This window comes from Phaenicophaeus curvirostris, chromosome 7, assembly GCF_032191515.1.
Source record: "Phaenicophaeus curvirostris isolate KB17595 chromosome 7, BPBGC_Pcur_1.0, whole genome shotgun sequence".
Lineage (NCBI taxonomy): Eukaryota > Metazoa > Chordata > Aves > Cuculiformes > Cuculidae > Phaenicophaeus > Phaenicophaeus curvirostris.
Genome location: NC_091398.1, coordinates 6,261,187 through 6,287,908, shown reverse-complemented (window position 1 = coordinate 6,287,908; position 26,722 = coordinate 6,261,187). Strand labels below are relative to the sequence as shown.

General features: G+C 45.6%; 1 protein-coding gene across 1 annotated transcript in view; it reads left to right on the top strand.

Annotated features, from left to right (window-relative positions):
* The window catches only part of HDAC4 (histone deacetylase 4), a 277,760-nt gene that overhangs the window by 29,233 nt on the left and 221,805 nt on the right, over positions 1-26,722 (top strand). Inside the window, exon 2 of the mRNA XM_069860656.1 lies at positions 888-1,137. Coding sequence (XP_069716757.1) covers positions 1,116-1,137 — 22 coding nt within the window. The 5' untranslated portion in view covers positions 888-1,115. The remainder of the gene's footprint in view (positions 1-887; positions 1,138-26,722) is intronic.

The window sequence follows — 26,722 nt, the reverse complement described above, 5'->3', positions numbered from 1 at the left end:
TAGACTTGGCAGTGTTATGTTTATGGTTGGACTTGATGACCTTAAAAGATTTTTTCCAACCTAAACAGTTCTGTGGTTCTGTTTAGAATTACTGGATGCCGCTTGGTATAGTGCCAAAAAGCCCCAGACCCCCAAACTTGAGCTTTTCAGGACACCTTGCAGCAGGCTCGTTTGGTGTAAGCATTGCTGGTCATATCGGAGGCACCATCTGTGAGGTCTCTGCAAGCGAGGGCATCTGCTAATTGGATATCTTTGTTTTGGGGCGGCAGGGTGTGCTAGGTTGCTATCTCAGTGTGGTTTCTTTTTTTTCTCCCTCCCTCTAATACACAGCTTAAAATAATTGGGAACGGTGGATTTTTTGCCCCTAGGGCTGTATGAAGCTGCTGCTTAATAATCTGCTGGAGGCTTGGGTAGAGTGGGAGTGGAATTGATTGTGTGGGTTTTTTTCCTTCCTGCTCCAAGACCACTTCTTGGAACAGAGGAATTTTTCCTTAGACTTCTTCGGGGAACAGATGCGTGAAGTACAGTTACCACTCATACATATGGCTTTTAAAATATGGAAGCTGTTGGACTGAAGTGGCTTCATATGGTGCTGTTGGAGGATCAGAATTAACATGCAAGTTTGGGGTTTTCAGACTTGAATGTGTAGTTGAAAAGTTGTTTTTTTTAAATTATGTTTTTATGATGTTAAATATTAATCTAAATTTTTCTGGTTATTAATTAAAATTACATCTATAACTCTGAAACTTACTCTCTCTGCAACCCTGATGCCTAAAATAGTATCCTGGTTTAGTCGTTTCTTCTGGGGATAAATATGCTATAATGTGTAATTTAAATAGCTGTAAAACTTACTTTTCTAATGTAGACCTCTTTTTATTTAATCACAGGTTTCCATTCTGAAAGCCATTGGAAGATATTCTGCCACCCTATTGGATTACTTCCTATACAACTCAGCATGTCACTGTGCCCTGGATTTTATAAGGTGGCCATGATATAATCCTCACTTCCAATATCTATGTATTGGTGAAGCATTGGAGCTCTTTAGAGCTGCTGTTACTTGCGTGGAAACTGATCTGTCTCGAATCCCTTCTCCAAAGGACTCGACGTTACTAGCAATGAGCTCCCAAAGCCATCCAGGTAAGGACAAAACCACTTAAATCCTGGTAATGACAGTAAAACACCATGTGTTTGTTGCATGAAGAGACTTTTGATTGTGTTGAAGTGACAATCCAGTCCCTCTCCCCGTATTGCTGCTTTGTTTAAAACTTAGGCTTTACGTGAAGGTGAAAAATGGTGTTGCTGATAGAATCATGAGGAAATCTTGCCAGTTGAGGTCTCTGATCGATGCATTATTATCACTGAAAGCTGTAGGTGTTTTCTGAGATGTTAACCAGATGTTTAATTTGTTAAATCTGTGCTGATCAGTCTGAACAGTGTGTAGCGCACCTCTCAGGGACGCTCATGGTGTGTCTTTATTGATATTTAAGAACACTCTTTGACTTTTAATGTGCTTTATAGTAGCAAAGAATAGTTTTGCTGGAACAAGAGTCAATTGATCCATCTCAGTGTTGTCTGGGGGATTATCCCTAATGTCTCTGTGATTTAAGACCTATGATTCATCCCTACAAAATTACCCACCGCTGCCTGTCAAGAGGATCTGTAGGTACTCGGTTACCTTTGTATTTACTGTATATGTTTGTATTTACTGAGTTTCAGGTAACTGCATTAGGCAGAGCTTTGAGAGCTTGTGCTGTGGAAGAGGAATTTTAGTTGCGCTCTGATATACCTGCTTTGATCATTGCAGTTCATGGTAGAGAAAATAAGTACTGGGAAGCAAGTGATTCAAAAACAAGACAGGCAAAAGTATTTTGTTAACTGCCTTAGAGAGGTTCCTTTTGTGATTTCAGTTTAATCACTTTTGGGCTAATAGTCAAATAAGACGGAAGTGTTAAAAGCCAACAAACAGCTCCTAAGATTTAAGGAACTATATATTGGGGTGGGAAGAACTTTATTTGCTCCAGAATTACTTCTAGCAGCCCATTTGTGCTTCCGAGGCTGGGCATGATAAATGCTGCAGTAAAGACAGATGCTGGAGTTTACAAGCAGCAGTGTTGAAAATTTGACCCTTGTGCAGGAGCTGAGATGATTTTATAAGTCTCCTAGAATTATCAGTATTATCTAAAAGAAAAAACCTGTCTTTATTTCCATAATGTAGCAGTCTCTTAGATTTTTTAGATTTTAGATTGTTTTTTAGACTTGCTTCAGGTACTGTTGGGAGCTGGGAAACTGAGTATACTGTATGCATGTAGAGGGTGTATTGGTGTTCACCTGGGATGCATTTCTTGCAGTTTGATGTTTTTCAAGAGATCTGTCCATGAAATAAGTGGATTGTTATTATTTGAAACAAGAAAGTATTAAAATATGAGTGAGGCTGAGAAGCTAACGGCTGCCTGCTTTACTGTCTTGTGCTGAGATAGGTTAAATACATACGTACCTGTATTCAGAAACCAACACACAGACCTAACTAGATACTGCGTTACTACTTAAGAAACAGCTCTCCAGGTATTAGGGAAAGGGGGGTGCCCTCCTTGGTTGGGCTGTACTGTTGATGATGGAGTATTGGATGCCCCTGCTGATTTGTCTCGTTTTACTTTAATTCATCTGCTAACCCTTTTTTTAAAATTTATTTTGTGGTGTTGTTGTCTTGCCTCTTTTTACTGGTTCTGCTCAGGTTCTGTGCTGATGGGGTAGCAGGGAGTCACATAAGAAGAGCTAATGAAAGAAAACAAGCAGCTCCAGGTGTAAGCAGCTGTGCCTACTGTATCAGTATTTAATAGAAAGTAAGACTACTAATGGGGGAAAATTGTGTCTGCTGTGGTGTTCAGCCCTTTCAAGTGTAAATTTAGGAATACAGCTTAAACTTGCTATGGACAGCAACCCTTGAAATGAAGGACGTGTGATAGAAACTCAAAGCTCGTTCACTGGAGATTGTTCAAAGGGTAAAAAACTTCCATAAAAGTGGAAAAGAGGAGGGAGTGGTTACCTTGTGGTACTGTTTCTTAAGGAATGATTTTCTGCAGGTAAGCTTTGTACAGAAATGTTTTCAAGTGGTATCAGCTTCCACAGAGTCTTACTTCTCATCAGATACTGCTGCGAAATTCTCCCTGTGCCCTTCCTAGGTGCTGGGTGTTTCCAAGCCTTGGGTTGATATTCTACAGTGTCTCATGGTGCCTTTTTACCCTTGGTTTGCACCGTGCTGTTCCTGTTGCTGGGTTTCTCTTTTAGGGTCAATTTTTAATAATTGGTAGAAATGTTCTCCTAACCTTGCTGGGTTGACATCTGGACTTCTCATGTCAGCTATGAGAGCTATTTTGATTATAAGGCTACAGGTAATTATTACTAATGATGTGTATTGTTTAAGGGAAGGCTCTGGCTTAACTCAAGAGCCCATTAAACCCTGCTTTGGTGGGTACAAGCTTTCTGCTCTGATCTTCTGCAAACCTATCACTAATGGGATGTTTTAGGAACGCTGCCATAAAACTGTTGCAGCACAGATGAATGAAAGTGGTTTTTTTGTTTTTCTTTTTTTCCATTCCTCTTTGCAAAGCTCACATGTGACAAATGTTGGGTACCAAAGGCTTCTCCCTGCCCAGGGTGACAAAATATGGGGAAGATTAAGCTGTCTAAGAAAGAATGACTTTCCACCCCACCATTCTTCCCCCCTCACTGCCACTTCTTAAGTTGTATTTTGGAGTAACCTTTATCGGAGAATAAGAAATAACTTTTGGAGAAGAATGCCTAGGTGGGAGAAGTTAATCCTTAAGAACTTCCAGTGGGGTAAATCAGTCAGTATTGAGTCCTAGATGTAGGGTAAAGGCCTTGACCTTTGTTTTTGGGACCAAAGGCTTTCTCTGCCATCTGCCTTGGGCAGGACCAGCAGCTCTTGAGAACTGAGCTTGCCACAAACCCATATGTGGGTGCTCTGTGTGTAGGGAGCAGGAGAATCAGGTGGGCTGCCAGTGTCCCTCTTGCCACAAGCCCCTCGTGCCCATCATCCCTGCTCTGGAGGAACGACCAGATCCCAGGTGGCAGTAGGTTTTATGCATTCCTGGGCAGGAATAGGAATCGCTTGGGATGGAACTGTGGGGCAGGATGAAGGAGGATCATAGAATCACCAGGTTGGAAAAGACTCACTGGATCATAGAGTCCAACCATTCTCATCAATCACTAAACCGTGTCCCTCAGCACCTCATACACCCGTCCCTTAAACACCTCCAGGGAAGGTGACTCAACCACCTCCCTGGGCAGCCTGTTCCAGTGCCCAAAAAGAGGGGAAAAAGGGACCGAGACTGGAGGGTGGGGTGGCGAGAGGACAGGCATTTCCTGTGCCGATGGGAGGAGGTGGCTGCGCAGACCTTGCCAAGACAGAGCTCAGAGGCATCGTGTGCCCTTTGGCTTTTGGCAAAGGAGTCACCGCTTCTTCCAGCGCTGGAACAAAGCTGGAAAAAGTGTTGAAATTGTGCTATAAAAGATCAGGTTGCTGCAAAGTGTAATTAAGAAAATTAGGCTAATTAAGATAACATTTAGGATTATGACAAAGCTTGGGGAGAGGCAGGGGAATGTGTGTTTAGTTTTACTCCTTAACCTATGATGTTGCCCACAATTTAAACTTAACTGACATAACCTGCGTGCGATGCTTTCGCCTTTCCCAGGCTGGTGGGGTTGAGAGTAGAGGGTTGGGGGGGGGGGGTTGGTGTTTGCTTCCTTCCCCCCCCACTTATTGACCTTAAATGATTTTTTTTTTTTTATTGATCACCTTCTACCTCCCCCCTTAATTGTCAGTGGGTTGACTTTCACTATCATTTGGTTCTTTAATCAGTAAAGATTGTTCTGCTGATACTTGTTATACATAAAGATTAGTTTAAAAAACCAAAACACTTAAAGTTAATCACTCAACTGATTTGTATTTGTTTAAAGTTCACTTTCCTTTGTAAAAACTGAAAATCTCCATGTTCAATGAAGCATTTTGTTTATGAAATGTTATCTTACAGGAATTAGCCAGTCTGAATGCAAATGCTATATTCTTTCTTTAGAGCTACTCTTGCGGAGATGCAAATTTTATTTACATTTTGAAATGCTGAATGGTTTGATAATTAGGAATATTGAAGTTTAAGAATAAGCTGCCTATCTGATATGGAAAAATCTGCAGCAGGATCATTAAGACTGAGAGGAGATACCAGAGAAAGCAGAAAGCTTCGTGATCATACAAATGAGTTAGGAAGTCACGTGCTGTGATTTGCTGGATTGATAAGTACTTTTGTGCGGCGTTTTATCTGCTGAGTGCGAGCAGCCACTCTCCTTTCATACTCCGTGGCTCAATGAGGCATGGAAAGCCATTTCATGCAGCACACATAAGAGCTTTCCCTGTTAGTCTCTCAAACATTTTGCACCATCCAATAAATATTTTATGCGTTCTCTTTTTAAAGATTAAGAAGTTTCTGTGGAGATGCATTTCAAACTGGCTTTAAATGACATGCCCTACTTTCTGGCAGTAATGAGTCTGTTTCTGTAAGTTATCTTGGGGGCAAAAGCGTTCTTTCAATAAACAGAACAACTAGAGGAGTAAATTTCAGTCCTGCTTTAGCAGGGCTAGCGCAAAACTGATGCTTGGTGGCTGTCGTCTGGAAGAACATCTGGACGTGGTGTATCCCTGCTTCTCCCTACCTGTCTGGTGCTCCACTTCATTAGGGCTGGATTATCCTAGACTGGGCATTCAGAATCATAGAATCATTTTGTTGGAAAAGACCTTTGAGATCATCAAGCCTGGCCGAACCTGTCCACTACTAAACCATATCCCTAAGCACTTAAGCTACCTGTCTTTTTAACACCTTCAGGAGTGGTAACTCAACCACCTCCCTGGGCAGCTTCTGCCAGTGCCTGAGAACCCTTTCAGTGAAGAAATTCTTCCTGACATCCAATCTGAACCTTCCCTGGTGCAACTTGAGGCCATTCCCTCTTGTTCTATCACCTGTCACTTGGGAGAACAGACCAACTCCCTGTGTACAAGTCAGCAGTGAGCATAGGTGGAACCTTGTTATCTCCGATGCTGTCTTGTCTCTATGTGGAAATAAAGGTTTCTCCAAACCTGTCCCCTTCCCATACTGCTGTGTTTGTTCATGGGAACCTGAAGTTTCTGGGAAAAGCCTCACTGCTGGGCAGGCCCAGCAGAGGTGAGAGGAACCCTAAAGGGTGCTGCCACGTGTCCTTCCCAGCAGTCAGGTGGGCACTGAGTGTGGGGAGTAGAAACTTATTACCAAGTGCTGTGACTGGAAGCTGTTGCCCTGAGCAGTCTGTTACCTCAGGTTTGGGGGACTTTGAGGTTCATTGACAAGTAAGCTTGGCAACAAGATCCAGCAGAAAGAAGCTTAGTTAGAAGAGCTGAAAATCCTTGCGGGTGGGGACTGCACATGTCTCCATTTATGTCCCTTTGTTGATCCTGTGACAGAACACCTCCTGCACCTGCGTTCTGCTTCTTGTAGATGTGCAGCTCAGCCTGTCCTCCATTTCCTATAAGAAAAATATCATTTTGAGGACCTTGGAAGTTTTAAGGCTGCTGTCGTGAAACCTGTGAAGTTTTCAAATTCTGGAGCATCAAATAGTTGAGACTTTCTATACAAGGTTTTTATTGTACCCTCAAAAGAAAAGACTTGTTTTGTGCTTCCACTTGGGGTTCGAGTTGAAGTTCCTTCTAGGTCAGTGTCCCTGCTAAGTACGTTTCTCTCATTTCTAGTTTTTCTTTAAATGCAGTTCTTGCACTTTGGAATTCTTAAAAAGCCTGTTTCTAAAGTAAGTTTTTTAGCCTGTGATGTATCCTGCAGCGTAAAGATGAGAAGCAGGTACTTATGATGAGAGGCAGAGAACTCTGAATTATTTTGTATGAGGTGCAGGGTAGGAAAAGGTTATAAAAAAAGGTTGTTCTTTTAGAGTTGGATAGTGATGTTAGAGATAGTCCTTGGGAGCTTGCATCTCACTTGGAGAGGAGATAAACCTTTTTCTAGGTGGTTTTGTTATTCACTTCTGGTCAACCTCAGTTTGACCTGTATCTTATCTCATGTATATTTCCCCAAATTAATTTGTTACTGGACGGCAGCAAGGAGTATTTTCTCAGCTTTTATTTTAAATTATTCAGCTTGTTGTCTCTGCGCCAGGCACTCACACTGATGAAGCTTATTTGTGTGCCTTTGATGTGGTCAGATCCATTAGGGCAGAGCTGATGTTGAAGGCACGTTTCAGTTATCCCACTGATTCTGAAAGCAATTGAAGAGCAGGGACAGAAAATCCACTTATTTTCAGATGGATGTCAACCATACATGGCCATTTTTCATCCTTTAAGTCGAGGAATTTGGCTGTCTGGCTGCCTGTGCTTTGACAGGTACTGCTTATCCTCACTAAAAAAGAAAAAATGCTGCCTTATTTTTGGGAGCTCTTGGTCAAAGCGTTTGGAGGCTTTTTTATTTAAGAAGTTTTCATATTGTTGGGTTGGGGAGAAGAGTGGAGAAACAACTGCGATGACATTTCTTCTTTTACTGTAGTTCTTAGTATATCTTTTTCATCCCTTAAAGTCTGTAGAAAGTGATTTTACAGTTGGAAAATGGCCAGGAGTGACTGAACATGGAGTGTGGATACCTGACTGGAGAAGGAAAAATTGTGGATTTGTGAATTCTGATGTCCTTCAATAAAGGCTTGACAAGGCTCTTTCCCTCCCATAGGCTACAATATACCATAGATTTCCTCACACCCTTTGTTCTTGCATATTTAGGCTGTTATGGAATAATGGCCACGAGGTCTGAGGTACTGAGTGGAGTGGTCAAAAATCTGGGTCAAGTGTGGAGTAATTCCCTTGGCCAAACTGCGATGGCAGAAATTCATTATTACAACCAAGGAGAATGATCTTATTCATAGGTAAAACCCATGGAATACAGCGGTGCACAGATTTTTAGGGTAGATTTATATGGCTATGCTCTAGTTTTCATGGATTTGCGCTTAGGAACTTGAGGGATGCTCAGTGGATTTAGATGTCAAACAATTAATCTGACTAATTAGCTGTTATTGTTGCATAGTTACTGAGGTAGGATAGGCAGAGTTTAGCCCTCTTGCAGCTGTGCTTCAGAGTTTGGCTGCAGCATCCCCTTTCCTTTGGGTTTCAGCCCTTTTGATGGTTTGCCTCAGAGGAGGCTCTCTGGTCCTTTGTGTGTGTCATCTTTTCTATCGCTATCCCTTCTTCCTCTTTCTTTTTTTTGACCAATTACTTGAGTCGTGGTACTTGCTTGTCTGTGGTGTTGGAGAGCTGAAGGCTGGCTCCAGCCACTTCCTTTCAAGAAGAGAGCAGGCAAGTGAATCTCCATTAGCATCTTTGTGCTAACTAATGGGAAACGGGGCATACCATTCATTCTTCCATGATGAAAACTAAAATTAGTATCTCAGCAGATCTCAGAAACATTTTGTTTCTGTAACCAAAATCAAAATATTGTTGCTTCATCGGTTACTGGGAAATTCAGATGCTTTACCTACAGTGCCCTTGTTTGCTTTGAAATACTGAACAGCGCTCCGCGTTCCCCTCGGGAACTACTGTTGCGGTTTGGCTGAGTGATGCTTGACAGACTGATATGCACAAATGTTGAAGCAGATTCTTAGTGTTTCAAAAGGATGAAGTTAATACTAAACTTTGCACCTATTGTAAGCTGAATTACATACAGAAAAATAACTCGTGGGCTTTTTTGAGCTCCTTCTATGATCCCTGTAAAACTGAACTAGATCAAGAGTAGTTAATGTCTTCTTTCAGACAAAAGAAATATATGCTGGCTGTAACGTTCTAGGGATTTGTCTGGAATTTCAAGCGTGATTCGAGCTTAATTTTTTAATGCTTAAACGCAAGATAAGGAGTATGTAAAAGCCCTTCAGGATGAGTCCAGATCCAGCAATAGCGTGGAAAGCTGCTGTGGCAGCTTAGGAGCCTTCTAGCACAGCCGTGCTCTGCCATCCCCTGGCTCCCTGGGTACCACCTGACTGACTTCTCATCCACACTGCTGGCAGAGCAAAGGGAAAGTCCACATATTGAGACCTTGATTGGGAATATTTGGTAGTTAATACACTGGAATGCACAAGGTCTGCAGGTAAAGCTGTTTACAAAGTGCTGCTGAGCTGCTTCTCTTTGGTTGGCATTTAACATCCCGCAATGCATCCTTCTGACTGAGGGCTTTGGCCTGGCCACCTGTCAGCCAGCATCTCTGGAGGAACTCAGCCTGAAGGTGCCACCGGTGGCACAAATTCTTCTGAGTGTTACCAGAAGCTTGTGCATGGGTGTGTTTGTTGTTAGTCCTTCTTTGCACCCCAGCAGCACAGGCTTTGCCTGGGAATCCACAGACTAGACTTAATCTTCCCAGTGTTTGTATCTGGTCTGCTCAGCTTCGATGTAGCAATATCAGATTCATTTTGAAGGCAAAAGTCTGAGTGTATTCTGTGAGGGTTGCTGTGCAAGGTCAGCCCTGGGAGACCAGGTCCAGGAGCCTGACCTCATCTAGAATCATAGAATCACAGTGTGTTCGAAGTTGGAAGGGGCCTTTCCCTGCGCAGGACAACCCCAACAGTCACACTGTGTGTTTGAGGGCACTGGTTTCTTGAAATTGTCAGGCTTGGTGCCGTCACTGCTTCCCTAGGAGCTGTTCCAGTGCTCCACCACCATCTGGGTGAAGAACCTTTTCCTAATATCCAACCTAACACTCTCCTGGCACATCTTCCTGCCATTCCCTTGGATCTTGTCATTGGTCACCAGAGAGAAGAGATCAATGCCTGCTCCTCCTCCTCCCCTTGTGAGGAAGCAGTAAAATGAGGTTTCCTGTCAGTGTCCTCCTCTCCAGGATCTGGCTGTGGGTGCCTGGAAAAGAGAGTAAGAACAAGTAAAATTGTGGCAAGTCCTTAATGTACCTTCCCAACCTCTAGTCATGTTGGACTTGGACTATGTGGGACTTGGATTTTGGGGGGATGGGTGTGGTAAACTCTGGATTATTGATCCTTCTTGTTTTGTCATCTGCCCAGCTGATTTTGGAAGCTGCTTTTGGTGAGAAGTGGAGCGGTGGCACTGGAGCCCTTCACTGTAAGCACTCGAGCCGGGTGCTGGGATGCTAATGGAGAGAAGTTATACAAAACTGTTGTGTTGGTTCTGTCTTGCACAGTTTTGGTTGTACTAAGAGCTGAATAATCCCAGCAATTTGTTTTGATTGTTACCACGGACTTGAACACGAGACAGCAGGATTTTGCCAGTGCCACCTTCTCCTCTAGGAGAAGCTCATAAGGATGAGCGAGGGAAGAGTTGCTTGCAGTTGAGAGGACTGCTGGAAACTCTGTCTGTGTTACAGCTGCACTCTGTGGTAGGGCTGGGATCAGGACGTTGGAGAAATGACAGATGAATTCAAAGAAATCATTTTAAAAAAAAATCAATCCTGACCCTTTCACTATTCAAGAATCTATGTACTCATTTTGTTTGAGGCTGCTGTGTTGCCAAGCCACATAAATAGCTTTGCAGGGAAAATTGTAATAGGAGTGAGGTCTAGTTTGTGAGCTTTGAACTGCCAGCCTTGGCTTCAGATCACCATTCTGTCTTAAAAGGCGGCTCCTGTAGTCCTGTGACCCCAGCAGGCTTCATGTGACATCGAGGAGCCATGGGGTAAGGGGGTGTGGGGTTTGCTGCCTCTCCTCGCAGCGTACTCAGTGTGTGGTGTATTTTGACTTTTTTAATAGATGTTGCTGTCCATGAACTACTGTATAATGACTCTTTGCTGCTGGGTTTCACCCTCTGATCAATAGACCAAGATCAATGCAGTTGTTTGTACGTGCGGTCACTTTAGACATCCAGCCGGTCAAACCGGCTGGGAGATGGGCACTGCTCCCTCAGTTGGTGAGAGATCGGAGGGCAGGTGTTTTTACTGCTTCTGTAAAGCTGGTTTCAGTATTTTTGATCAATTGATGATTCTTCAGCCAGGAAACCCTTAAAGCCTAGTGACTGCAAGATAATCCATTGAGAAGGACTTTTTCTATTCTGTTTCAGCATTCAAAACTTGCACTTGCTGGTTAAACACCTTTCCCCTCCTCCTTTTATTGTAACCTTTGTTTTGTGCTGGCTGTTTTAAACTCTCAGTTTAAAGCTTTTTTTTTTTTTCACACTAGTGTACTCCTGTTCTATAAAATGCTTGAGTTGCTCTTGTGGGAAGACATAAAAGCCTGAACTAGACCCAGCTCATACTCCTTCTTTCTCTGGTCAAAAAATAGCTCAGAACAATAAAAAAGGCCAGAGCCTATAGACTAAACTCTTGTAGTCCATCTGAGTATGGAATCTTTCACATCTATCACTTCAGGAAAAATCATACAGTGGTTTGGGTTGGAAGGGACCTTAAAAGAGTCCAACCTGCAAAATAAATTCCCCCCCCGCCCTGCTGTGGGCAGGGACGCCTCCCACTGGATGAGGTTGCTCAAAACCCCATCCAACCTGGCCCTGAACACCTCCAGGGATGGGGCAGCCACAACTCCTCTGGGCAGCCTGTGTCAGTGTCTCACCACCTTGATATGAAAACATTTCTTCCTAATGCCTCATCTAAATTTCCCTTCTTTCAGCTTAAAACCGCTACACCATGCCCTGTCCCTGCACTCCCTGATCCAGAGCCCCTCCCCGGCTTCCCGGTAGCCCCTTTCCGTACTAGAAGGCTGCTCTGAGGCCTCCCTGGAGCCTTCTCTTCTCTGGAACTTCCAAATACTTGCTTTATTCTCAATGAGGTACCACTAGTCTCGTACAACCTTTGCCAGGAGAAGGCATGCAATCCTCACAGCTTAACAAACTGAGAAAAAGGCCTTTGGCATCTGTTCCCCGCCAGCAGCGAGTGTCTGATTGGCATTAGGGCTTTTTTTTTTCCTTTCTTTTTCCCTTTCCAGCAGGTGGAAGGCCTGTTCTGCAGGCTCATAACTCTTGACAGGTTTATCATGATGGCTTCTTGGCAGGTAGGGGGGATGCTGTTTGTTCAGTCTGCCTGAACGGTTCCTGGGGTTTTTCCCTTACAGCACAGCTTTGTGCAGTAGCTGTTTCAAACAGGTCACGGTTTCCTTCTTGGTATCCAGAACGGCAGCAGGTCGAGCCTGCAGGGTCAGTATTCCTTCATCACCACCTCTGCCTCCCCCAGATGTGTTTCAGACAGGGTGAGCTGAACAAAGGTAGCACCCGTTTATGTTGACGAAGGTTTGGGAACACTCTGAATTCATCTTCTCATATGTTTTCTTTTCCATGAGGAAAGGTAGGTGTTCCAGTTCTGTTCAGACGCTGGCTGCCTGTGATTCCTGAGCCCCTTCTGAAGGAGCTGCCTGGTAAAAGTTGCCCTTTCATTTTTTCTTTTTTTTTTTTTTTTCCCTGATCCCGTTTGTCAAGCAAGACCAACTTGTTGTTTTTATCAGTTCAGCAAAGCACTCGCTAACCGGGTGCTTAAAGAGAATTCCTCCTCCTCCACTGATTAATTTCTGGCATGGAGCACAAAATAGCTCTTGCGTCAATAAATCGTCACAACCTTTGCTTGTCTCTGTCAGCGTAAATACAGTTGGACTCTAACATGCCCGAAAGTAGGACAGAGGTTGCTGATTGTGCAGCTGCAAAGTGGTCGAGACCAAGAGTGCCCTGGGATGTGTGTGCTTGGTGGGATGTCACATCTGTTGCATTTCAGGTTAGGTGGTGGGTTCCTTGCCCCTCCTTAACTTTTCAGGTTCTGGAATTGTATTTCATATACGTGTTATTGTTTTACAGCTGTCTCGGAGGATAGCCTACAGGAAAGCTGGGGAGGGCTCTTTATCAGGGAGTGCAGGGACAGTATGAGGGGGAATGGTTTTAAGCTGAAAGAGGAGAGGTTGAGATGAAGTATTAGGAAGAAATATTTTCCTGTGAGGATGTGGAGGCACTGGCCCAGGTTGCCCTGGGAAGCTGTGGCTGGTCCATCCCTGGAGGTGTTCGAGGCCAGGTTGGATGGGGCTTTGACCAACCCGATCCAGTGGGAGGTGTCCCTGCCCATGGCTTTGAGGTTGGAACTGGATGGGCTTTTGAGGTCCCTTCCAACCCAATCCATGCTATGTTTCTATGATGATTTTTTTTTTTGAGGTGTGTTTGTGTTATTTACTGGAACAAATGCATGCATTTTTATAGCTGGATGCAAGCCAGATGCCATTCTCGTCACACTTCCCTTGCTGGGGTCATTGTTGTTGGTTATGAAAAGGAGATGGCAGCTGGTAGGACCCTGGCACTCAGGGCTTGGCCAGTTGCTGCGGTGGGTACGGGAACTCCTCACACTCATGTACCCCTTGCTGTTCTGTTGTCCACTGAGTGTTTTAAAGCTCAATTACTGCAGTCCTCTGCTCCAGAGCCACCCTGGATTGTCGCTTTGGAGATGCAGTGAGCTCAGAATTCTGTCTGCAATGGCTTGTGGCTCAGCCTGCTTTGTGCTCCTCGTCTTTAGGGGAGTCAGCCCGAGACCTCATTTTGCTCCTTCGCCTTCAGTCACTTGGGAAAGCTCGGTTTGCAGCTGCCCTTTCCTTCTGGTAGTTCAGCAAAGCAGAACTGGTGTTTGCTTTTGTCAGGCAGAATATGAATGGTGTTGCACAAAAGAACAAGACGTTTTGGGGATAGTTGCCCAAAGTAATTGGGCAACAGTTACTTGATCTTTACATGTTCTAGCAATCAGGTGAAAGAAATTTTCTGCGGAGTTGTCTGCTTGAGCAACTGTCCTTGTGCAAACCGGGTGCTGAAAGCTTCAAGAAAGGGCAGGTAAGAAACCTGGGAAATGATCTGGCCGATTTTAAATATAAAGTAGAGCTTAATTTTTGGGAAATGTAGTGCCTGTATTTATTAACTGGGAGGAGGAAGACTTGGATTTAATTGCGAGGATGACAGCACATTTCAAGTGTGCCTGTTTCTGCTCTCTGTATGCCTGTCTCAGTTAGACAGTTTGCACCTGGTCTCACTTAAAAACAAAGTACAAGTGAATAGCGAAGCAAGTACTTGTTTTTCAACTTACTTTTCTACTGGAAAAAGCAGTGCAAGGTGGTTGTGGTTTTTGGTTGATTTTTTTTTTTCTCTGAGTGAGGTGTAATCCTTCTCTGCAACAGGTCCTGCACTGATAGCAGCCAGGGCATCCTGGCAGTGACGGAGACGCTGCTGTGTGCCGCGCGGAGCTGTGGCAGCGACAGGGATGCCGGCTGCGCTGCTGGGTGTGCAGGGGGCTGTGGGTGCCTGCGGCAGGGCTGGCAGGGCTGCCTCTGCGCTGGAGCAGCTCGCTTTGCCGCTGCAAAAATGTCAGGAGTTTACAGACAGTGCCCCTCCCAGTTCGCTGTAAAGCAGGAAAAGAGCAAAGGGAAAATATGAGAGGTTTGAAACAACCATGAATGTTGTCCTGCTGATTAAGGCCCGCTAAAGAAGCTTGTGTAACTGATGCGTTTGGACATAAAGGCTGTTTTTTCCCCCATCACAGACGCTTCAAGACATGGGCTGCTTTCTGCCTTTTGCCTGTTGCAGAGAAGCTTGAGGGAGCTGCTAAAGAGGCTGAAACGCTACGCGTGCAGCTGCTTGTCAGTGTGAATCGGAGGTTAGGATGAAAGCTGCCGGCTCCCTCAGACTCCAGCGATTTCTCCTTGGAGAATGCTCTGATGAAGCAGCCTGTTTGGTCTTTCTGGAAGCATCTTCCTCCTCCCACTTGCTTTGCGGTACCGGTGCCCCTGCAGCTCCCCTGCATGCAAACTGAGTGCTTGAGCAGACTTGATGGAGCAAATGCCAGAGAAATGTAGGGATGTTTCTAAAGTTTAGATGTATTTTCTTTTTTCATTGTCTTCATCTGTAGCTAAATACAAACAAAAACTACTGGTGGGGAGGGGTGCGGGAAAATTCCTAGGCATCCCACTCCTGGATGAAAGCCCTTGAAATTTTTTTTTTGCCAATTTTGAGAAATCAGCTGTAGCTGCTATCACACAAACTGCTTGTTTCATAATAAACTTCTGCAAATACTCTTTCTGTCCTTTGCAAAACAAACAATCTGTTGACGCTAATGCCCTTGTTGGCCTGCTGCAGGCAGGAGGTAGCCTGAAAAAGCAGGCCCTCCTGTGATTTGTCTCTTTAAATAGTCTGAGATAGATCTATATTTGATGAGAAACCTGTCCACTTAAAGTTGACTTTTGTGGCCAGAAAGGAAAGTATAGCTTGTTCTCGGCCCAAAGCAGGACAACGTTTGTATTTTCTAGTACGGGTTTCCAAATCTTGCACCAATGTTGTCTCCCTTTTCCCTTCCTTTTCCTCTCTGTAGTTGTAAACTAATAGTCAGAGATTTACATGTTTTGGTCAGGTTTAATGCATAATATTTGCAGAGAATCTTCTCTCCCTTCCCCACCCCCTTTCCCCATTAGTGCTTGAGGCTTGAAAATGAAAATATTTCTTTAAAACTGTTTCACTGTGTGGTTTGTTTATTCATACCACTGAGATGCACCTGGTGGTGCCAGAGAAGCCGCAAGATGTTGCTGGCTGGAGGAAAAGGCAGCGGTGGTTGTGTCACGGTGGCTTTTTGGCAGCTGCTTGCCCATACCTGTGTTGTGAGTAGACTGTGCGTGCGCTTTTCCTTCTCCTAGCTGCAAAGTCAGATAGCAGTGTTGATGCTTTTGTGCCGTTGCTGTAATGAGAGTCTGTGCCTGGCCCGACTCGGAGGGTCTTGGCAGGAATTGGCTGCTCAGGAGTAGGTGATGCTGTCAGACTGCACCCAGGCTGTTTGGAGTTAGAATCATAGAATAACCAGGTTGGAAGAGACCCACCGGATCATCGAGTCCAACCATTCCTATCAGTGGGTGAAGGGTGTGGGGTTCTGTGTATTCACGTGTGCATATGTATGTGTGTAGATGTTTATCGTGACTTTGCCATGATTAAAGCTTTTTTGGGTCATAGGTTGGTTCTAATACCAGCTCTGCACTGCGCACGGGTCAGCCCCTGTTAGCGTGTGCCGTGCTGCTGCCTTGTGCCCTTGTCTCCTTGTCTGTCTGTCCAGCTCCTTCTCCCATTTGAACTGGCAAAGGTTTATTGCTTAGGGCTGTGTTTGGCTAGGGCTGTGCTTTTCTGCAGCTGGATGCTGGGTTGGGGTGTTGCAGCCTGCTCTTCACATGGATGCTCATTTCTCCCTGTTTTTGGGGTATCTGAGGTACCTTTAAGTAACAGGGGTGTCAGCGTGGTGTGGTACAGACAGCTGGCAAGTGATGTTGGGCTAAGGCAACTTCCCTAACTGCTGAGTGAAGCTGTGTGTTAAATCAGTGTGCTCTGCTTTTCCTTTTGCCTGGGAAATGGTTGCTGAAGAGCTGGAGGTTAAATACCCGTGTTCATGGACTGGGACGTGGCGTGGTTGTTTCTCTCTATAGAGGTGAGGGTTGGTTTTGGGAGCTTTCTGTGCTCTGTTTGATTAGGGCTGGAAGGTGCTTTGTGCTGACCGTGCTGTGCTGAGTTGTCCCTTTGGCTCCTAGAGAGTGGTGCTAAATGGTGTTAAATCCAGCTGGAAGCCAGTTACAAGTGGTGTCCCCAGGGCTCAGTGCTGGGTCCAGCCCTGTTCAGTGTCTTTATCAGTGATCTGGATGAAGGCATCGAGTGCACCCTTAGCAAGTTTGCGGACGACACTAAGCTGGGTGGAAGTGTGGATCTGCTGGAGGGTCGGGAGGCTCCAAAGGGATCTGATCAGGCTGGACCACTGGGCTGAGTCCAATGGGATGAGGTTTAACAAGGCCAAATGCCGGGTCCTGCACTTGGGGCACAACAACCCTGTGCAGTGCTACAGACTAGGAGAAGTCTGGCTGGAAAGCTGCCTGGAGGAGAGGGACCTGGGGGTGTTGGTTGACAGCGACTGAACATGAGCCAGCAGTGGCCCAGGTGGCCAAGAAGGCCAATGGCATCTTGGCTTGGATCAGAAATGGCGTGACCAGCAGGTCCAGGGAGGTTATTCTCCCTCTGTACTCAGCACTGGTGAGACCGCTCCTCGAATCCTGCATTCAGTTCTGGGCCCCTCACCACAAGAAGGATGTTGAGGCTCTGGAGCGAGTCCAGAGAAGAGCAATGAAGCTGGTGAAAGGGCTGGAGAACAGGCCTTATGAGGAACGGCTGAGAGAGCTGGGGTTGTTTATCCTGGAGAAGAGGAGGCTGAGGGGAGACCTCATTGCTCTCTACAACTACCTGAAAGGAGGTTGTGGAGAGGAGGGTGGTGGCCTCTTCTCCCAAGTGACAGGGGACAGGACGAGAGGGAATGGCCTCAAGCTCCACCAGGGGAGGTTTAGGCTGGACGTTAGGAAAAAATTTTTCACAGAAAGGGTCATTGGGCACTTGAATTGTCTACCCAGGGAGGTGGTTGAGTCACCTTCCCTGGAGGTGCCTAAAGGACGGGTGGATGAGGTGCTAAGGGACATGGTTTAGTGTTTGATAGGAATGGTTGGACTCGATGATCCAGTGGGTCTTTTCCAACCTGGTGATTCTATGATTCTTTGTACCTCAAGTCCCCAGAGGTGACCTTTGAGGAGCTGTTGCCACCTTTAATGGTTGCTACAGCATCAGCTTCCGCAGTGCTCATTCCCGGGTCATCCAGTGTGCTAGCAGTACCCACTGCAGCCTGCGGAGCACGTCAGGGTACGTCTGGCGACATTCCTGTAAGTTTTAGGGTTTGGCCAGCTAGAGAATCGCCAGCCCTCGTAAGACTTAGGCTGGATAAGCAAGTTAAACCCAGAAAAACACAGTGCAGCCTATGCCTAGGTGGTGAGATGGTGATGCTCTGGGTGGCCTGGGCTCAGATTCAGGGTAGGTGACGCTGTTGCTGGTTGATGTGTTCATTCAAAGCCAGTCCTTCTTTGCCATGATGTTATCCTGTTAGAGCTACAGTGCCTGTCAGACCCTTACTATTGAGCTGTGAGGAGGGCAGGACACGGCAGTCTGCATATTGGTTGGGACCTCTAGCAGGGAGCAAGAAGCTCTAAAACAATACCAGTTTCCTTCCATCTGAAAAGAATTTTAAAGTAGCTTCATATGGGCCCTAAAATTGCTTCTTTCCTGCTTGTTTTGGTTTGTATTTTACTGTTGAGGCCGTTTTCTTCGTGAGAGGCTGGCTGGAGAACAGTCGTTCAGAAGCTGCCAGTTGGGAAAGCTGGATTTCTCTAGCTGTGGGAGCCCAACTCTGCCAGCTCCAGCCCGTGGGGTGAGCCCTCCCTCCTGAGGAAAAGGAGCTGAGAGCAGGGCTGGCATAAGGGAGGGTGGTTGTGGTGTTTTGTTTTGCTTTTCAAGCTCCTGAAGCCTACAGAGCTCTGCAGAGTAGCTTGATGTTGTCTTGAAATGATAATGCTTATAGTCGGTGTAGGCACATAAATATTTGTGCCTTTACCAAGCACAAATATGAGACACAAGATGACTTTCATTGGGCTAGAAACTTCTTTTTTCTCTTGAAAGAAACAAATGTGAGATGATTTCTTTTGAACCGTAGTGGCTCCCCCCCCTGCAATATCTGAAGGTGGAATTGTTTTGAGCTAAAAAGTAGTGCTGTTTCGAAACTGTTGTCAGTGAAGTTGTAACCGGCTCTTATTTTGAAAGAGGCAGATCACTCACTATTCACTCTCTTAATATTTTTTTTTTACTGTTTCCCTGCAAGACTGCATTTTCATCGCCTCTGCGAGCTCAGTTGTTTTTGTCACATTTGCAAGTTGTTAATAACATCCTAGTTTGTTAATATATTCTTTGTATTGGCAAATTTTGTGTGATTTAATGGCTTAGATCCCCTTCATTTACCGCCCTGCCACTTCCCAGTCAGTAATTGTGCTGACGAAGCTGTGCAGAGGATACCTTTGTGCACAGGGAAGACGCAGGGAGGAAAACTCAGACCGGAGTGTTTCTAATACCAAGCTGATACCAGGGTGCTTTCACAAATCGCCTGCCGATTCCTTTAGTGAGAAAAATTTCTTACTCCGAGCTTCCACATAGCTGGATTCATGTGTTGGATGCAGTCAGAGGTGTTTCTGCTGTGCTTAAATGCAGCGACAGCGAGCAGCCCTGCCTCTGCAAGCCAATACCGGCACAGTCGCTGGATTCTGCTTACAGGTTTCAGCTCAAGCCCTTTTTTAAGGCGCCAAAAGAATTAATTCCACTGTGCAGTTTTTTTTAGTTCCTGGTCTTGGACTCGTGAAATGCTGCTGTGGACCTCTTTCCAGGATAACAAACACTGAAACATCTAATTATGGATCAGTTTCTCATTCCAAGCACCACATGCTTGTAGAGCTTTCTGATACATTGCGCAGATTCTTCAAACCACTGACCTTTGCAGAGTGCCCTTGGCTGTGCCAGCAGAGAAGCACGCTGGCAGCTTAAAGATGTTTTGTCTGGCATTTGAGCCAAAGTGAAAACTTATTGCTGGTGGAAACAGATGAGAGGGCAGAAAATGCAGCATGCGCCGAGGTTTGGGATGCCTGGCATTGTCTGATGGTGAACGGCTACGGCAGTTTGTTCTTTGGTGTTGAAAGGTGCCGCTGATGCTGAAAGCTTGGGGGTTTCTACAGAAAATGGGTAGTCATTGCGACAGCGGTGTTGTCAGCCGTGGCTTCTGGGCCACCAGAGCCCTGGCTTGTCCAATAAATAAAGCTGTTGGACACAGCCTTAGACACGCGACTGCGCTGTAGCAGAGCAGCCAGATGTCACAGCTCGTTCCTGAGTGCGCTCAGCAGGTAAAGCTACATGAGGAAAACACCTACAGCTCTGGGAGACATAATAGCTGCATGAGGGAGGCTGGGGGTGATGCATGTGAAGGAAATGTGGTTGGTGATACTGGAGGCTTAGAGGCAAAAATAACATCATTTATAATAAGTAGAAGTGAAGGCTCCTGCACTGTGCCTTTGCATTCTGCCAGTCTGCAGTGAATGGAGGAGTACTTTGCTTACAGATGACAAGCAAGGATGAATAAGCACTTAAAATTTTGATGCTGAAGAAACAGCCTTTTCATCTTGGCCTCTGAGAAAGTCAGAGCTGTGTAGCCGCTTTTCTCGCACTGTTGCGTGCTGCTCTAAATAAAAACGTGGGGAAGCATGAGGTTAGGACTCTCTCTGCATCCTTCGCTGCCTCTGTGGAGTTCAGGGTTCTGCTCTTGGTGTGCTCCAGGACTTGTTACGACTAGGGCTGTGTGCTGAGTTTTTGGAGAGGACCCTCCCATCAGCAGGAGGAGGTATTCGGCGAAAATCCACTGCTTTCAACTTCTTTGCCAGCTATAAACATCTCATCATGGGCTGGGAGGTGGGATAGGCACCGTCTCTCCCTGGGAGCAAGTTACAGCAGAGCAAGCTGGAGGATAACTGATGTCAAACCAGGGGTGAGTCTGCACACACTGAGATGCGTGCCTGTTTCTCCTTTTGGCTAGCCAGCCATTGCCCTCTTGCTGATGCGACTGCTTCCTCCAGGGGTGCGTTTTGTGTTTGTCTTTAGTGGGAATGTTTTGCAGAAAGGAAAACTGGACCCATTGTGGGGTTTGCAGTCTAAATTATGGCTGATGTGTCAGCAAGGAAAGCTGCATTTACAGGTCATTGGGAACTGGTCGTTAACTTTTTCTGAGTCCAACTGCAGATTTTTACTCCGATTACAAATCTTGCCTTGCCTAACTATGTAAAAAACAGGCTGCCTTGGAGCGATACACCCTCACGGCAGGGATTCTGAGACTTGGAAGAAAGCTCTTGCGGTTCAGTAGTTTTAGGCAGGTAACTGACCCTGATGCGTGTTCGTAGATGGACACCTAAAGACGTGTTGAAGGTGAAATGGAAGAGTAAACACATTAATTTTGATGCTTCGAGAACCGCAGCAGCTTCGGGGTCTGTGTAAACTCTGTGCTGAAGGAAGGAGGTGCCATTCGTTGCGGTCTTGTCTGTGCAGCACTGGGGCTGTTGGCTGGAGCAGCTCTGCCTCTGCTTCTTGCTGCTGGCCTCTGGCCTGAGGCATCTGTGCTCTGATTTCATGGAACTTCCTTAGAAGACCTTAAATACCTTTAGTGTTTAGTGTTTTGTAATGGGAGGTGGTGCCACTTTCTAGTTTTTTCCTTTCTTTTTTTTTTTCTTCCCTTTCCTTTCTCTCCTCCCCTAAGCTGCTGCTTTGAGTCGTTCTTCCTGGGCTTCATCCAGTGGGGAAACATTCAGAGGAAAAAGTGCCTCATGGTAAGAAGTTGAATACGCTTAGTACTGTCTTTTTGTTCTGAGATTAATGCTGTTAATTGCTTGCTTGATACTTAATGCTAAACTTGTTAGGACATGGCCAGAAGCGATTCTCTTTCACCAATGAAATATCATTTTGGCAGTCGTTTGCCAGAGCTGGCAGCAGATTATTTTGGTACCTGAGGGGTAGGCTTCTTGAAAACCGAGCACTTTGGGAGTATTTTTCCACTTGTCTGCCCATGACAAATGCCTTCTACGTTTCTGATGTTACCTACGCACAACATAACGAAAATGTGAGCAGGTTTATGTAAGAGTAAGGGAGGGGGAAAAGCCAATAACTGGCCTTTGGAAATCGGAAAGCATTAAGGTGATCGCCGTCAGTACTTTTATTGTTTTCACATTTGGCTCCAACTTAAATGTCACTAACCTCCTACTCAGAGAGGTCCCGTCCGCAGGGAGTCTTGGCAGGCACTTCCCAAACAAAGCACAGGCATCTTGTACTGATTTGGTTCAGATGCCCGGGCTGCCCGTCAGCTCGTAGGGCCTTTGCGTACTGTAAGCTGTTCTGGTAGAGACAAAGTACGGAAAATCTCTTTAGAAAGTTTTTGTCAGTTCCAATGATTAAAAATGAGATTGGTTCCACTTCTGCTGAAAGCAGTGTTGGATGCCTGCGCGCCACGAGTGCGGAGAAGCATGTGAAAGAATCAGTTGCTGCATTGACTTGAACCCCTTTTAGTAGGGGGTGTGAAGGAAGAGCTGCTTCCAGCTTTATTCACCGAAATCTTTAGGTGTCAAAGGGATACACATTCTGCAGAATTCCTGTGGGTGGGCTTGTGCAGAGAAAAATGGTAATTAGTTCTTGTCGAAGGCTCTGTGATAGGAGTATGTGTCTGCACTTACGCAACCCGTGCTGTGCCTTAAGCCTCCTTGTCTCCGTGTGAGACCTGTTGGTCTTCTTACAGAGCAGAATTTACACCCTCGAATTGTAGTGGTTGTTATTCTACCTCTGCTATTCTTCCCATGCAGGGTGGATCCCATGTTTGCTTCTTTTAAAAATAGCTTGCAGGTTGCTGTGGGCCGAAATGGGAAAGTCCCTGGTGGAATTGGCCTTTACTGAGGCTATAATCAAATTATAGAGAGTGCTACACTTGAACAGGCTGGAGGCAGATCTAGTCCAGCGTCCTGCCTGATAGCGAGCAGCAGGGTGTGTGCAGGACTGCCAAGGAACAAAGCAAAGAACCCAAGAATGAGTAACATAACTGTTTGGATGAGTAAGTAATTCTTGCTGATGTGAGGGATGAGAACCTAGGTGCTTTTGTTGACCCAGATGCAATTTGCAGGACACAAATGTGTGCAGAAGGTGCAGGGGAAAGGCCAGGCTTACAACTTCCAAGTGCAGTGGGAAGCCTGGGGGGGGGTAACCTGCAGTTTGTGCTCACCTGCTGCAAGTTCAGACTGTGGGAACAGTTTTGGGGATGCAATTTTCTTTGAATATGGGATTTGTAGATGATTCCGACTCATTCCAAATAAAATTTGAGCATCCTACAGAGAGAAGCAGAGGGCTGTCAGGAGCTGTGTGTTTTTTTGGGGGGAATGGGATTCATTCAAGCGGATAACTGTGGACAAGGGATAAAATTGCGTGTTTGAGTGCATGGTTCAGAAGCTTTAGGGGTTGCATTGTGTATTGCAGTGACTCTACAACTATGTTACTGTGTCCTGTTTAGTCAGTGCAGGATGCTCAGATGCAACGTTTCACTGCATCTTGCAGCACAGAGGGAGGAAGTGCTTGCAGGCCCACGCTGCGAAGTTTTGATACAACATGCTGCGGGTTCTGTGCGGCGAAGACAAGGCTGGAGCCTCCCGGCACGTGCGTTCAGCTGCATCAGCCGTGAGGCAGTGGCATGACGGCCGGGATTTCTGCGGGGACGGAGATGCTGTTGACTCAGAAGAAAGTTTATAGCGTGTGTCTAGGGACCAGTTCAGCGGAGTAGCTGTCTGATTTTGGAAGTTACACGTTTTCCATATGTTGTTCACACTGTGAATCACCATGACAGCAGGAGTGACTTAAAAGTACTGTTGTCTGAAAAAAAAAAAAAAAAAATCATGCATGCCCTTATCAGAAGGTGGAGGGGGTTGGGAGCAATGTGGAGCTGTGTTCTGATAGATGACAAGTCCTGTGACAGGGCAGAGTGGAATTTGTGTTTGTGTCTTCAAATTTGGCACTTGCTCACCTGACTTGTTTCACCTGGGTGTAAATATGTGTGCTCCCTGTGACTTGTTCATATAAATGCTGTCTGCACAGCTGCAGATGCAGTTTCTGAACTGGACTGTGAAATGGAATATTTTCTATATGCATTTAAACACACGCACACACAAATCAGTCATCCTTTTTCCTTTGGAAACAACTCATTTGCTTTTGATGCCTTTGTCTGCTTCATACACGCCCATTTGGGACATAGCTTAAATTGTGATGCACAAGAATGTAAACACCAGATCTGTACAGGACTTGGGGAAGAACTTCATAGCTCTCCTGCATCATCTGTTTGTTATGGAATCTGATATAATGGGAGCAAAATAGAAACCAGATGTCAAGGCATAGCAATTACAATTTTTCATCTGCCTGTATTACAGTAAATGTCCTTCGTGTTCCTTTCTCTGCCCTGAATATGGAGTTTTATTTCTTGGGGGGTTGGGAAATGCTGCAGGGGACTTAAGCGCTCGCAGCATGATTCTCGCTTAAAGACTTTGTGATTCTGTACTTGTGTTCTGTCATGTAATTGAGGTCTGGATCTGTGAGCGAGTGTATTTCCAGCTTAAAATGAGCCAGAGAAAACTGCTTGGTCCCCGAAGACCACCTCTGTATGTCCGGCTCTATAGGTTATACGGTCAAGCTGCAGACTTGCACTAAATTTAGCATTCAAAGCGAAGCTGCTTTATTTATCACGCTTGATTAAGTTTTGTAAGAAAATCCTATCAAAACAGGCTTGGTGCAGTCTCTGCTGTGGATTCTTGAGCTGAAGAAGCGTCTGGGAGGAGAGCAGATGGGAGCTGGGGTTAGCTCGTTTTCTCAAATTCACTGTGCGACTAGGAGGATAAAAGGGAAAATGGATAATCATTGATTCTTTCTCTTGGGAAAATGGATTCTTCCACTGCTAGTTTATCCAAGAGGTTTATTTCTGCTCTGTTCCATTAAATAAGGCAGCCTTTTGGTTGAGAGAGAAATCGATAAACATCTATCTTCATCTTCATATGCATCTTCACAAGTCAAGGCATATATATGATCTCACTGAGTGGGAGCTGATTTTAGTTTTCCTCTTTCCTTCTTTCTCATTTTACAGCCTCCTGTTTTGGGGGGAAGGGGTGTTGTTGCTGAACGGTTATTTTCTTCCCTTCTGTGTCGCTGTCTGGTGAGGCTCAGGAGGCAACAGTACCTTGCTGGTGGTGTCTGTGCGTGGAGGAGCCCATAGGAGCTGGAGATAGAATTTTTCTGTGGGAGAGGGAAGGTACTGGGAACTGTGTAGGGCATTCCAGCTGCATCCCGTGGGCCAGGTTTTGGCTTCCCTCAGCCTGCTGTTTCACTAGTGGCTGTGAGCACATTATGGATGAAACTTCCATCTTCCATTGAGTAATAAAATCATTCTGTTCTGCCCAGCTTTCTCCTGGGTGGCTGCTGCATGGCATAACTTGGGTGCAGAACAGGGCTTTGCTTTCTGTGTCTCTAAGGGATAAGTCAGAAATCTTTCATGACGCTGGTATCTTCATTTATCTGTTAAGCACAGACATCTTCAAGAAAAACTGACATCAGCTGTTCCAGCTGAAGGAACTGCTGGCAATGGATTGCTCCTTTTACACAGCGCACTTCTTTTATTAAAAGCCTACAAAGAATGGGGATAAGAGATCAGTGTGAACACTTGCTGCCAGCTGTTACGAACGACGTCCAATCTGTTGTGCTCTCCTTCCAAGGACAACCTGGAAAGAGGACTCGAGTGTTCACTGCATGTGGTTACTGCTCAGTTCTATTAACGCCAGGTAACTACTTGGGCAAGTTCCGGTGGTGAGGGATGTGAGCTCACCTGCAAAGTTAGTATTTGTGAACAAACCACCCTTAGAAAACAAATTAGGGGATTCTCCCATTCCTGGAAAAAACAGTGGCAAGATGGGCTTTGTCTCAGGGCCCGAGGCTTTTGTGGTTGGTGTTCTGTGTGTTGCTGGAGGGTTGATGATCAGCCTTTAGAAAAAGAGACCGCTGCCATGAAGCGGTGATGAGCCTTGATAAGAAGCACTGTACCAGGATCGCTAGAGAGAAAGACAGACGGAACTTCAGGGCTTGATGTGTTTTCATGTCGGTTCCAATCACCCTGCAGAAAGATGTGCTCCAGCTGTATCCCCTGAGTCTGTACTGAGCATAGCTGGTACGGAGGGGGCAAACATTACAGAAAGGAGGCTGGATGGGATGGAAATGTGAAAAATGGTCTGTGTTCCTTCTGTGCTCTTCAAAAAAACAAACACAAAATCCTCTGAAAAGGTGCTGTTTGGAACGGGGACATGCCTGTTAAAATACATTGGTTGTTTCCTCCTGTGATTTGAATCTGATCTGAATATTTAGATCCAGCCTTGAAGTACTGACGTGTGGATTGTTTTGTGGCTTTGTATGGCCTCCTTCTCTCTGCTGTTGTCTCCAGTAAGGATGAAGCTTCACGATAGAGTCCATTCCCCTAAACTGAAGATTTAACTTTTGAAGACACTTTCCCCACATGCAAAGCATTGAGAGAAAACTGCAAGGAAGCAGCAAGGCCTCTTGCATCTGTGAAGTTCTTGAGATGGCAGCTAAGCCAGAGCTGAAGGCAGCATCCACCATTCCTGGTTGGAATGTCTTCCTTTCTAAACAGAGAGAGAAGAGCCTAGCATGAGTCTCCAGGGTCCTGGTGGAGAACATCCCCGCAGTTATTGTGCACGTTCAGCTGTCTCACTTACAGAGGCACCTTTCTGAATATAACAATGCTTTTCTCTCTACGTGGGTCCTTTGTAAGGCCTGAAGACTGGTCAGCTCTGCAGCTTGGTCTGTGTCAACGCTTCTCGTGCCCTGCTGACCCTCATGTTATTGAACCTAGACCCTGCGGTGTTGGGGCTTAAAGCTATGGAAATGCGTAACGGGAATATTGTCTGGTAGGCAGAAATGACTTTTTCAATGTCAGTCAGTGGAGGGTTAGTTTTAAGAAAGAAAACAAGTCAATCGGGTAGGTGTTGGGATGGATTTCTCTGTTGTGGTGCTGTCGTATTGTTGTGAGCAGCTTTCGTGACCTTAATTCTCAGCCAAGGGAGCCTGACGGTGCAGCGTGTTTTCTGGGGGCAAAAATACAAGCAGTAGCGAGTCACACGCTGCCAGGAGCTGGTACTACGAAAACAGCAGCTCTGCTGAAAGCGACCTTCAGTGTGGCTGCGAAGGTTCCCGGTGTTATTT